The sequence below is a fragment of the Colobus angolensis genome, unplaced genomic scaffold (genome assembly GCF_000951035.1).
Source record: "Colobus angolensis palliatus isolate OR3802 unplaced genomic scaffold, Cang.pa_1.0 Scaffold149, whole genome shotgun sequence".
Classification (NCBI taxonomy): Eukaryota; Metazoa; Chordata; class Mammalia; order Primates; family Cercopithecidae; genus Colobus; species Colobus angolensis.
Window position 1 is genome coordinate 1590028 of NW_012114588.1, and position 13301 is coordinate 1603328.

The following is a 13301-nucleotide window of genomic DNA, read 5'->3' on the forward strand; positions in this document are numbered from 1 at the left end:
TCTTTTAAATACATTCACACAAAGAGAAGTATAAAGTGAATGATAGTGACCAGCAAGAGGAATAATAATTACGTTAATCTTAACATCTGTGTGCCGGTTCTGTTTACGTTAATGTTGGAAAACTCCAACTTGGAATCCAGAACCTCAAATCTGCAAATGGAATGTCTTGAGATAGGCATGTGGAAGTCAAACAGTTTCTCTCTTTTTCCCTGCTTTTAGAAGCTATACATAAAACGTTGTTTTCCTTCTGTACTGTCACAGAACTTTTACATACATTTTCACTCCTAGTTGTGAAATGCCTAAAGAGAAGGAAATTCAATTTGCAGTCCAGCACAAAGGGGAGAATTTCTAAAATAAATAACTCTTTGTAGTCTTGATCTTTGTCTTCCTTTCTTTGCAGTCCGCCTCAGCCATGCCGCCGGTTCTTCCCTCCACCCATGCCTCTGTCCAAGCCAGGTGAGTACTCACTCTGCTTTTTGCATGATAATCTCTGTGTGAATACATCTCTTATTCTGAATGACTTTTCAAATAGAAGTCATGTTTGAATTTCTATCCTTCTATGTATCCACATGTATTCCTGCTCCTCTTGTATATATCTAGTAGGAACTAGAATTCCTAGTTCCTGATTTAAAATAAGAAGTAAAGGCCAGGCCCGGTGCCTCACGCCTGTAATCCCAGCACTTTGGGAGGCCGAGGCAGGTGGATCACCTGAGGTCAGGAGTTCGAGAACAGCCTGACCAACATGGTGAAACTCTTGTCTCTACTAAAATTACAAAATTAGCCGGGCATGGTGGCACACGCCTGTAATCCCAGCTACTTGGGAGGCTGAGGTAGGAGAATCGCTTGAACCAGGGAGGTGGAAGTTGCAGTGAGCTGAGATTGCACCTTTGTACTCCAGCCTGGGCAACAAGAGCAAAACTCCGTCTCAAAACAATATAAAATAAAATAATAAAATAAGACAAGAAGTAAGAAACAATAGGGGGCCTTATCTACCAACTCTCTGGTCTTCTATTTGTAGATTTTGATAATCACTCTGTTCCTAAATCTTTCTGCTTTGTATGTAACTTCCCATAACTGTCAGGGGACTAGGCATTTCTTTGCATAGTAAATTTATTCTGCATGTTCAGTGATCTTGTTTTGATTTTTCTTTATTTCTGTCCTTTTTCCTCATTGCCCATTCACCAAATTCCCACCCCACCTTGTGGTCACTCTCCACCCAATGTATTCCCCATCTTCATCTGCCTTCAGACCATGAGAGAAAGATTGAGCTGATTCGGTTTCTCGTGTCTGGCTATGTGAATGTGCATGTGTTGGACACATTTTCTGAGCACGCCAGTGTGCTCGCATCCTCCGCTATTGCCATCTTCCAGGATGAGGCTGACCCATTGCCGCCTTTTCTCTTTCTGCCAGTTCCCAGCTGCCAGAGCGAGAGGGTACCCAAACGAGATGGTTAGTAGCTGAATTAGCTCCACCTTAGATGTAGAACCACCCTCAGGCGCTTGTCCTGAAGCCTGGCTCTCTGCATATGAAACACTGACATTTCCGTTTGCAACTTGAGCTGAATGTAGAGCTCAGCACATTTTCAAGGTCGTATCACATTTTCTTCCTAGAGATTTGGGAAGCGTTTTCTCTACATGTGCCCATTTCACATCACCGTCTCAGTGGGGGAGGCCCTTACATTTGTTTTTATGGATTCTTTGCAATAGTATTTTTAATTTGGAAGATTTTATTAGTAGATGGTTTGTTAGAATACTTCTGGTTTTGCTTTCTGACCCCTTAGATGACTGCCAGGATCACTTACCCTATTTTCTTTCTGACTAGCATCACCAACTCATGTGAAACTCAGCTGGGCTGAATACTGGTGATAGGGTACACATGTGAATAGTGGTAAATGATTCATAAAGCCACTTTTTATACATTATGTAAGTGGATCTTCATGATCGCTTTTCAAGATAGTAGGCTAAATATTAGGATCTGCAGTTTATAAATGAGGAGACAGACTCCCAGAGGTTAAGCAGCTTAACTAAAGTCACATAGCATCAGTACAGTTAAGAATATGGAGTTTAAATCTGGCCGGGTGTGGTGGCTCGCACCTGTAATCCCAGGATTTTGGGAGGCTGAGTCAGACAGATTGCTTGAGCTCAAGAGTTAGAGACCAGCCTGGGCAACATGGCGAAACCCCGTCTCTACAAAAAAATGCAAAAATTAGCCGGGCGCGGTGGTGCACGCCTTTGGTCTCAGCTACTCAGGAGGCTGATGTGGGAGGATGGTTTGAGCCCCGGGGGCAGAGGTTGCAGTAAGCCGAGATCACGCCGTAAAAAAGAAAAAAAAGAATATGGAATTTAAATCTGAAGAAAATGTGTAACATAAGATCATATACAGAATCCTGTATTTATAAATGAGACCCGTGGTACCCAACTTTGTCCTCACGTTGGTATCACCTGGGAAACTTTACCCCTCATGGAGGAAGAACTGTGTCCTTCTCTTAGAGATTGTGATTTAATTGATCTGGGGTATGTCCTGGATTTTAAGGTCCCCAGGTGCTCCTATGTGCAGGGAGGTTTGGGAACCACTGGGGTGGAGGATGGGTCTTTTCTCCAGTACACCAGCTTTGATTGAGCCCCTGTGACGTGTGAGGCTTTCCAAGCGTTGTCTCTCCCATGTTTTTTTTTTTGTTTTTTTGTTTTTTTGTTTTTGAGACGGAGTCTCGCTCTGTCTCCCAGGCTGGAGTGCAGTGGCCGGATCTCAGCTCACTGCAAGCTCTGCCTGCTGGGTTTACGCCATTCTCCTGCCTCAGCCCCTTGAATAGCTGGAACTACAGGCGCCCGCCACCTCGCCCGGCTAGTTTTTTTTTTGTATTTTTATTAGAGACGGGGTTTCACCGTGTTAGCCAGGATCGTCTCAATCTCCTGACCTCGTGATCCGCCCGTCTCGGCCTCCCAAAGTGCTGGGATTACAGGCTTGAGCCACCGCGCCCGGCTGTCTCTCCCATGTTAGTCCCATGCTCTGCATGCCACACAATTTGAGATTCTGGAATTGGAAGGTTTCATGAGTACATTTATTCTACACAAAAGCTGTTTTCTCATCATTAGAGACAGTTTGTTGAGGAAAAAAATACTGATTTCTTCATTTTCCTTGTTCTCTGAATTTAAAGATAACTAATAATTTACAAAGTTTATATTGGTGTTTCTCTGGGTCTTTTGCATTGCAATCTTTCCTCTGACTCTTGCTGCCTTTCCCAAGTATGTCTTTAAAGACTGACATTAGAGAAGCTTGTACTTTTGCTGAGTAGTCTTGGACCAGATTTTTATATACTCTAAAAACTTTTCAAAGTTCCAGCCACCAAGTTAAACACGATGAGCAAAACCAGCCTTGGCCAGAGCATGAGCAAGTATGACCTCCTGGTTTGGTTTGAGATCAGTGAACTGGAGCCTACAGGAGAGTAAGTCCAACTTAATAATTTTTTAAATAAGGCAAAATGTTTCAAATTAGGAAATGCAATTTTGAATCTTCTTGTATTTGGGTTCATGAATCATTGTCACTGTCAAATTCCAGGGGTAGTTTTCTTTTTGTTTTTGTTTTAATAGAGATGCAGTCTTGTTATGTTGACCAGGTTAGTCTTGACCACTCCTGGCCTCAAGCAGTCCTCCTGCCTTGGCCTCCCAGCATTATAGGCCTCCCTATAATGCTGAGACTATAGGCATGAGCCACCACACCTGGCCGAATTCCAGTTTTGAATTGATTTTTGGTGGTCTTGATATTTGAATCACATGTTTGTCAAAGAACTGACTGTTCAGCATAATAATTTACCTTCTTGTTAGCAACAGCAAAATCATGGAGACAGGCAAATCTTCTTGTTTTTGGGTTTTTTTTTTGTTTTGTTTTGTTTTGTTTTGAGATAGAGGCTTGCTCTGTTGCCCAGGCTGGAGTGCAATGTCGTGATCTTGGCTCACTGCAACCTCTGCCTCCCAGGTTCAAGCGATTCTCCTGCCTCAGCCTCCTGTGTAGCTGGGATTACAGGTGCGTGCCACCACACCCAGCTAATTTTTGTATTTTTAGTAAAGGCAGGGTTTCACCATGTTGGCCAGGCTGGTCTCGAACTCCCTACCTCAGGTGATCTGCCTGCCTCGGCCTCCCAAAGTACTGGGATTACAGGCGTGAACCACCGTGCCAGGCGGTACCTTGTTATAAGGGTTTTATCATAGTGGGTTTTATCAGTAGTAAAGCAAAAGGAGCATATTGCATAGAATATGGTAAAGACTTAACATTACTAATGTCAAGGAGGACATAGAAGGGCAGAATCTCTTCCTAGACCAGGGTTTCTCAACCTCAGCACTATTTGGGGCTGGATAAATCTGTGTTGTGAGGGGCTATCCTGTGCATTTAGAATATTTTGCAGCATCCCTGGCCCCTATCCATAAGATGCCAGTAGCAGCTCCACTCTATTTGTGACAACCAAAAATGTCTTCAGACATTGCCAAATATCCCCCAGAGGGAGAATCCTCAGTTGAGAACCACTGTCCTAGATCAAAATGATACCATCAGCTTACTCTGTTTCGATGAGCTGAGTTAGAATAAGTGATTAATATAATTGTTGTATATAATCATCTCTAAAATGCTTTTGGAAAAACACAAATGAAAGAGATCTTACTCTTAGGACAGAGGCAAGGGGCTGTATCAGGTAATGTAAAGGGTAAGGGTAAATGTTATCCTAATGTTCTCCTATATGTAATTCTGAGAACCACCATCATGGTCATCATCAGGAAACACTAAGTTCCTACTATGTGTAGGATACTATGTTAAGTGTGATTCTGTTAATCTTGTATGTAGTTGTCAGTAGTGACAGTGCTTTGAGGAATTTGACTTTTCATAGACCTATAATGTGATTACAAGTTGCATTATGAGGGAGAGGTAGTTACAGTAATTGTTTCTACTGAATTAATTGCTTTCTGAATCTTAAAAAACTATAGTCTGAAATTATCTGTGTTTCTTATCTCCTGTCAATTGCCATTGCACTTCTACATTATTTATTGAATACTTAATGTCAAGGGGCTGAACGCAACCAAAAGATATTACTGTCCTTTGAGTACTCAAGTCTAGAGAGGACTGAGACACAGATGTGTGGAAAGGATTAGTAAATGCAGATGACTGTATGATTAAATGCCAGCATGGGTGAGAAAGACATGGGAAGACCACCAGGGGCGAACTCTTGCAGATGAAGTAGCACTTAGTTGTTTCTTTTGCGTTTCTGATTTTATAGGTATATCCCAGCTGTGGTTGACCATACAGCAGGCTTGCCTTGCCAGGGGACATTTTTGCTTCATCAGGTACTAATGAGGGACCAAAATAGGCCTCAGAGGGAACACTGAAAAGAGTTTAGAATAAGAGATGGAACTCTTTCTTTTTCTCTGTTTTCATCTCTATTTCAAAGGGTGGGCGGGGCATTGTCCTGTTGTCATTTTTTTCTTTTTTTCTATGTCTGTTTTTTGATATTTCTTCCTCAGACCTTGGCTTATATTTACCCTTGCTTTTATATGTATTTAGAGTAGCTATTTTGAAAAATATTTTATTTCATTTAATTACTCTAATTTGTGTAGCTCCTACGTCACTTTTAATACTTTTCAGGATGTTTGGAAGCTTTGTGCTTTCACACCAAAAGTTCTTAATAGGGGTAGGGGATGAAGGTTTTAATGGACTAAAAATCTGGTTATGAAATATAGGTCCCCTTTTGGTAAATCAAGAGTAGGTTCAGTCAGTGTTCATAAGTACTTAAGACCCAAGTGGGCATAGGGGACTAGGGATACCATACACTTGGGACATACAATCAGGGCATGGTTGAATACTTATTATGCAAGGGGCTGGGATACAGCCACATAATCTCCTGTGACAGATTATGGTTTTATTCTTAAAACCATAGAGAAAAAGAATTTTTAAAAAAAGAAAGAAAAGAAAACCGTATCAGACCTGACTATTCCTTAGTCCCTGACACATCTCCCTTTTTTTTGAATAACAATGTGGATAGCATTTTCCCTCTTTCCACGCCTCTCCTTCCTGCTCATCCCCCATGCCATGCCAGACAGCCCAGAAAACAATAGATGAGAGGAGATAATAGATTGCTCCAGCTAAATTGCAACCCTGCTTCATTACCTAGGGCATCCAGCGAAGGATCACAGTGACCATTATCCATGAGAAGGGGAGCGAGCTCCATTGGAAGGATGTTCGTGAACTGGTGGTCGGTGAGTACATTTCATCAGCCAAGGACAGAACCAGGACTTATAGAGAATTTTTTTTTGTTTTTTGAGATAGGGTCTTGCTCTGTCACCCAGGCTGGAGTACAATGATGAGATCATAGCTCTCTGTAGCCTCAAACTCCTGGGCTCAAGCGATCCTCCTGCCTCAGGTTCCCATGTAACTGGGACCACAGGTGTGAGGCACTGTGTCCTGTTAGAGATGTTATTCTTCCCTGTTTGTGATACAGGGAATGTGTGGAAGACCATATTGGGAAACACAGACTATGGAGATGTAGAGGCCTTGAGTTTGAAACTCTGTATTCCTGTTTCTTCGCTCTATCATTAGTGATATGTTATCAAACTAACTCAGTTACCAGAGTATGGTTCTGTGATAGAGGCTGTGAGAGGGCATAAAAGAAATCTCTGCTGGCTGGGTGTGGTGGCTCATGCCTGTAATTCCAGCACTTTTGGAGGCTGAGATGGGTGGATTACTTGAGCTCAGGAGTTTGAGTCTGGCCAAGGTAGCAAAATCCCATCTCTGCAAAAAAATATGAAAATTAGCTGGGCATGATGGCATGCACCTGTAGTCTCGGCTACTCAGGAGGCTGAGGTGGGAAGATCGCTTAAACTTAGGAGGTAGAGGTTGCAGTGAGCTGAGATGGCACCACTGCATTCAAGCCTGGACAACAGAGTGGGACTCTGTGTCCAAAAAAAAAAAGAAAAGAAAAATCTCTACTAATTGTGAGCTTGCAGTTTAGTTAGGGAGACAGCATATATATATGCAGAATGCTTTGATGAATAAATACCAAAATAAAGACAAAGGAAGATCTATGCTAAGGGAGTTAACAGTGAAAACAAGCCAGGAGGACTGAATAGATTCAAGAAAAATTAGAGGGATTTTGTTTTTTTGTTTTCCAGACGCAAGCATTTTGAGTAAGAGAGTCAGGAATATGTCTAACATGCAAATGACAAGAAACCCCATGGCCAGAGTGGAGAAATTAAATTAAGGTGTATTGGCTAGAGAGTGTGACCTTTAGAATGACAGTCTGAGGCAGGAGTTTGGAACTTTTGTTGCTATGGACCTCTTTGGCAGTGGTGAAGGCTTAGAATTGTTTTCAAATGTGAAAAATAAAGTATTTAGGATTACAAAAGAAACCGATAATATTGAAATACGCTTGTTAAAACATTAAGCTCTTCTTTATTGATGCATGAAATAACAAGATTTAGCAGTTATTCTAATTACCATAATTTCAAAGTAGTGATCAATGAAAAAGATACTTTGTGGCCAGGCGCGGTGGCTCACGCCTGTAATCCCAGCACTTTGGGAGGCTGAGGTGGGCGGATCACAAGGTGAAGAGATCAAGACCATCCTGACCAACATGGTGAAACCCCGTCTTTAGTAAAAATACAAAAATTAGCTGGCCGTGGTGGCGCACGCCTGTAGTCCCAGGTACTCGGGAGGCTGAGACAGGAGAATCATTTGAACCTGGGAGGCAGAGGTTGTAGTGAGCCAAGACTGTATCACTGTACTTGTTGGAACCAAACTCTCGATTCCCTCCTGGGCAGGGGTCGTCGCGAAGGATCACCGACACGAAGTTCACAGCAGAGAGTTATTTATTACTAGCGCGCTAGGGTCCCAAGCTCTAAGTTGGTCCTGGGACCCCGACTGCTTGTTACAGGCTGTTTATATATGCTAACACAAGTTCAAACACAGCTTATGGCGCGAAATTCAAACAAAGCTTAAGGCGTAAAATGATTGGGTCTAGCTATAGCCTGAGCAAGGGGTCTTAGTTTAATTGGTTAGAGCAGGACCTTATGAGGTTCTTTCCTGGAGTTGATAATTCCGGGAACTTTGAGGCAGGGTGAGACCCCTGGAATTGGCAGGGTGGGACCTCATGAGGTTGTTTCCCGGAATTGGCAGGGGTGGGACCCTATCAGGGTGGAACACTATCGAGGCAGGGTGGGACCCTATCTAGGCAGTGTGGGACCCTATCTAGGGCCACCTGGTGCTAACTTTTTAGGTTTTGTGAGGCCTACTAGTTTCATACTCCAGCCTGGCAACAGCATGAGACTCTGTCTAAAAATAAATAAATAAATAGATAGATAGATATTTTGCACATGGAAACATCTGTGGTTTCTACTGGGGACAGAGTCATGGGTACTGGACAATTCTGTGGTTTATTGCATTCCTTTATGATTGAAGGAGATGCCAAATTTTAGTTAAAGGTTTGTGAAAATAAAGATGTAATTTTTTCCCCATTCAAGCTCAAGGACCCTCTGAATTCTGTCCACAGAGTGCTTGTGTCTCTCTAGACCAGTTTAAGAACCTTGGGGCCAGGCACAGTGGCTCACGCCTGTAATCCCAGCACTTTGGGAGACCAAGGTGGGCGGATCGCTTAAGTTCAGGAGTTTGAGACTAGCCTAGACAACATGGCAAAACCCTGTCCCTCTACAAATAAGCTGGGTGTGGTGGCGTGTGCCTGTAGTCTCAACTACTCAGGAGGCTGAGGCTGGGGATTGTTTGAACCTGAGAAGTCGAGGCTGCAGTGACTCATGATCATGCCACTGCATGACAGAGTGAGACCCTGTCAAAAAAAAAAAAAAAAGAATCCTTGAAAGGGAGATTATGTTCTCTCTTGTCTGGGGTAGCAGTGGTCGTAGCTTTTCAAGATTTTTCATAATAAATTTTTCTTTTTTTAATTTAGTTTTTTTTAAGCTTTATTTACAAAGCACTGAATGTCCTTTGACAAAAATTAATGTTTATATGGAGCACTAATACCGAAGCAGAAGAGATGCTTTCTGACCAGAGAAGGAGAGGGAGGATGCAGAGGCAGTGGTTACTATGGCTTCTCTGAATAACCCGTATTTTTAGTTTATTAACAAACTCTGAAGTAGTGTTTACCATGTGCCAGGTGGTTTTCTGAATGCTCCAAAAATACTAGTTTATTTAATCTTCATAACAACATATGGAAGGAATTGTTATTCTCACTTGACATATGAGGGAACTGAGGCTCAGAGAGGTTGAACCTTAGGCCCAAAGCCTCACAGGTGGTAGGAGTTGGAACCCAGGCAGTCCAGCACTGGAGGCCAAGTCCTTAACCTCTATGCAATGCTGCATCCCCTAGTGTTAACTTGAAAACAGAGTGTAGGATTTTGAGCAAGAAAGGGGTGTAATAAAGTCAGCATGGCCAGGTGCGGTGGCTCATGCCTATAATCTCAGCTCTTTGGGAGGCCAAGGCAGGAGGATCGTTTGAGCCCAGGAGTTCGAGACCAGCCTGAGCAACATAGTGGGGCCCTGTCTCTACAATAAAATGAAATAAAATAGCTGGATGTGGTGCTGCAGGCCTAAAGTCCCAGTTACTCAGGTGGCTTACTTGGAGGATCACTTGAGCCCAGGAATTCAAGGCTGCAGTGAGCTATGATTGCACCACCGCACTCCAGCCTGGGGGACAGACCAAGACCCTATTTAAAAAAACAACAAAAAACAGTCAGTCAGTGGCTTAAGAAGTTGCTATTAGGTGAGAGTAGAATGGATTGGAACAGGGGAGGTGTGAATAGCAGGGAGACCAGTTAAATGGCTGTTGCAGGTTCCAGATCAGAGAGGAGGTGGCCTTTTGTGATCAGGGCAATGATATTATAAATAAAAGTTGGGATGAATGTGAGAAACTCTTTGAATAAAGAATTGATATGGTTTCATAGTTAACTCAATGTGGGAAGTAATGGAGTCAGACCATGGAGGACCCTACAGGTAACCAAATGACCCTTCCAGCTCCTGAACTTACACATAGATTTAAAAGTTTCTTTTTGGCTTAATGAATTCATGTTTTGTTTTTAAATGTGTCTGTGCTCTGTTTTCTTTATCCTTTCTTTTAGGTCGTATTCGGAATAAGCCTGAGGTGGATGAAGCTGCAGTTGATGCCATCCTCTCCCTAAATATTATTTCTGCCAAGTACCTGAAGTCTTCCCACAACTCTAGCAGGTAGGACACCCAGAGCAGTGTGAAGAGTCCACACTTGCGGACGTTAATTGGTACACCGTTAGGTTCCTTATTCATTGACTCCCAGTTCGGACGAAGAAATTAACTCCCTTCTCCCTTCTAGCTTCAAAAATCTCTTTATTTCTTCACCTGGCTGCTGTGCTGTCCAAAAAGAAAGAAAGAAAGTATTGGAGATATTGGTATGTGATCAGTTACTGTTAGAGAGTGGAAGAGATCTGTCCCACGTGAAGTTTGAATAGATGTAACAAGTGATAAAAGAAAATTGGAGAAAGAAAACTCAATATATTCCCCAAGGATTTAAAAGTGCAAATTAATTATTGCCAAGACTAAATGTTTTCCTGTGAAATGGTTGCTGTGGAGAGAAGGGTTTCTCTCACTCCTAAGTATCATGGAAATGTGCCCTCTAAGATAAAATGAAGCCTCTTGTTATTAGTCTTTGCTGCTGCTGCTATAGGCTCAATTATCCTTAGTATTTGGTTTTCATTTATGCACAAAAGTGATAAATAATATGGACTCTTACGACCAAGATTGGCTGCCATAAATAGTAGGTTTTATTTTGTTTTTTATTTTAAATGTTTCACTTAAAATTGTCTTTTATAATCGGGTGATAACAGACAATTCATAAAGTACATAGCCATTCTGTTTTCCCTTGTAAAACTTGAACTAAACCAGCTGGGGTCCTCTTACCTCACCCAGGAAAGGAGTTCTCATTGTCTCAGAGACTCTGTCTCTATATCCTAGGGGCTGGGAAACAGGAGCGGCTGCCTCTTCTAATGTGGGCTGAGCACAGTGCCTTCCCACCACAGGACTTTAATGTGCTTCAGTCTGCTCCTGAAAAACTTGTTTACATCCATGTTGAGAGGAAGGAGGGAAAGAATAAGACAATAGTCAGAAATGGAGTGAAAGGTTTAGACCAGGATTAATTTCTTTCTGTTGTTTTTTTGTATTATAGTTTACCATAGGAAAGAGAAAAAGGAAACAAACCTGTGTTTGCTGGCAGGGGCTGTGGAAAAAGAGGGAAGGAGTGAGAGGGCATGTATGTTTGGGGTTTGGGGAGGAGAGTGGCAGAGATCAAGACGGGTGCTTTAACTATCCGTGGGCAAAATCATGAACAATACTATTTCCCTGAAGTCTGCAGTAATTCTGCATAGCTCTCTGTTTTCTGCCAATGTTCAGCTGTGTTTTACCACCACATTTTCTTTGTAGCTATGAAAAATGTATTGTAAATTTCCGTAGGGTACTTAGTAAAATATACAGGGAAAGATGGGCTTTGGTTGAAATACTGGTTATTCTAAGTTTGCCTCCATTAGAGTAGCTTTGAGAAGTTCTTTAATTCATGCCCAACAACAGGTCAGGTGCTACAAGAAATGAATTTAGCTTTGTTAAAAGTAGTTTATCTTGTGAGTTAGAATGAGTTGATCAAAAAAGGCTGAAGTCAAGAATAACAAAAAGAAAAACACCTTAAATATTTCTGTTCTAATTTAAACTATATAAATCTACATTAATTCACCGAGCTTTTGCTGGAAGGCCATGGCCTTTTCTTTAATTATAAGGTCATTTACTGGAATTCTGATTGTCTTTCTTGCAAAACCACATCCATAATTCATCATCTGTGACTTTTAGTTTGGTGGAGCAAGAATTAGAAATCTGTGAAGAAAATCTAAGTTCAAAATCCTTTAAACTTTTTACCATTTAATAACATTTTACCATTTAAACATTTTATCATTTTCCCCTTTCTTTTACATTTATCTCACCCAAACTTAACAGTAATTTTTAAACAACTCACCATTATCAAACCTTTTGAAAACATTCAACTTAGTTTTCACAGGAACAAAAATTATTTGTTTTCATCTTTCATTGATTTGCCTAATGTTTAATGAAGTTAGATAATAATAACAAGTACAACTGGCAGAAACAGATTTGGGACCAGATACTACTGACATTTGATAAGCACTCAGCTTAACTTGTCGGAGCGAAGTGTCTGGGCAAATGAGACATCTTTGTAGTTTAGAATGCTCAAGGAGAACTAGCCATCAATCTGTATATTTTAGGGATATAGAAAACATAGGTTAATATGGTAAGTGGCATAATGGAGTTTGGTTAAGAGAACTTTCGTTCCATTTGTCTAAGGTTTAATGTTTAAAGTTGAACTTACCTCCAATTTGGGTATATTATGTATTTATCTTAGAGGGCTTTGCTAATATATTGATAGTGGAGTATAATTGACAAGGGACTATTATTCCTTTTCTTCCCAGTCCTACATTTATGTTAATGCATTGACTTGGTTTTCCCTTAACTCCATAGCAATTTCCTATTATTCTCAATACTAAGTCACCACTGAAAGGGGTATTGATGGTGGTGGTCTCCACTTTCCCTCCTATGTCTGGCATTTTCCTTAGTTGGAAGTCTCAGGAGAGGGATCCATGTTTTTGTAAGTCCTCTATCGAATTGTGTTCCATGGGATTCTCTGTTAATTGTCCCCTTGAATTCACTTTGCTTATCAGCAAATTTGTCTTTTATATATATATTTTTTCTGATTCTCTCTATTTCTTTTGTTTTTTTGTTTTTGTTTTTGCTGCACTAACTAAAGCCTTTTCTATGTTTTTGCAGGCTCTTTCTTGATAAGGATATTCCTAGGTATTTTCTGTTTGCTTTTTTGCACATAGGATTCTAGTTTATCAGAATGCTTTCTGTCTTATGTTGCTTTGATTGCTATTTTAATTTTGTAGTCCCCTCCCCATGTAAACCTACTGTACCTAGGATAAAGTAGACCCTATTCTGTACCCTAAGAAGCATATAGCTTCTTAAATGATTTTTAGAGTTTCAAATTATTTTCTCATTCTATTTACTAAACTTGTCAATTTTATTCTTAGGCCCTTTCAAGTTTTCACTCTTCTACATTACAAAGTAGAATGTTTCTCCATTTCATACAGAATCTCAGGTTTTGTTTTCTGTTCTCCTCTTTATCTGTCTTCTGTCTGTCAAAAGCTTGAAAGGTTTATTGCTTTATAAAACCTGACCCAGGCCGGGCACGGTGGCTCAAGCCTGTAATCCCAGCACTTGGGGAGGCCGTG

The 13301-nt window shown here is 41.2% G+C and overlaps 1 protein-coding gene across 1 annotated transcript in view; it reads left to right on the forward strand.

Moving 5' to 3' along the window:
• Nucleotides 1-13301, forward strand: part of KIF1B (kinesin family member 1B) — a 187697-nt gene that overhangs the window by 133229 nt on the left and 41167 nt on the right. Inside the window, exons 30-34 of the mRNA XM_011935843.1 lie at nt 401-456; nt 3334-3442; nt 5261-5327; nt 6152-6236; nt 10104-10210. Coding sequence (XP_011791233.1) covers nt 401-456; nt 3334-3442; nt 5261-5327; nt 6152-6236; nt 10104-10210 — 424 coding nt within the window. The remainder of the gene's footprint in view (nt 1-400; nt 457-3333; nt 3443-5260; nt 5328-6151; nt 6237-10103; nt 10211-13301) is intronic.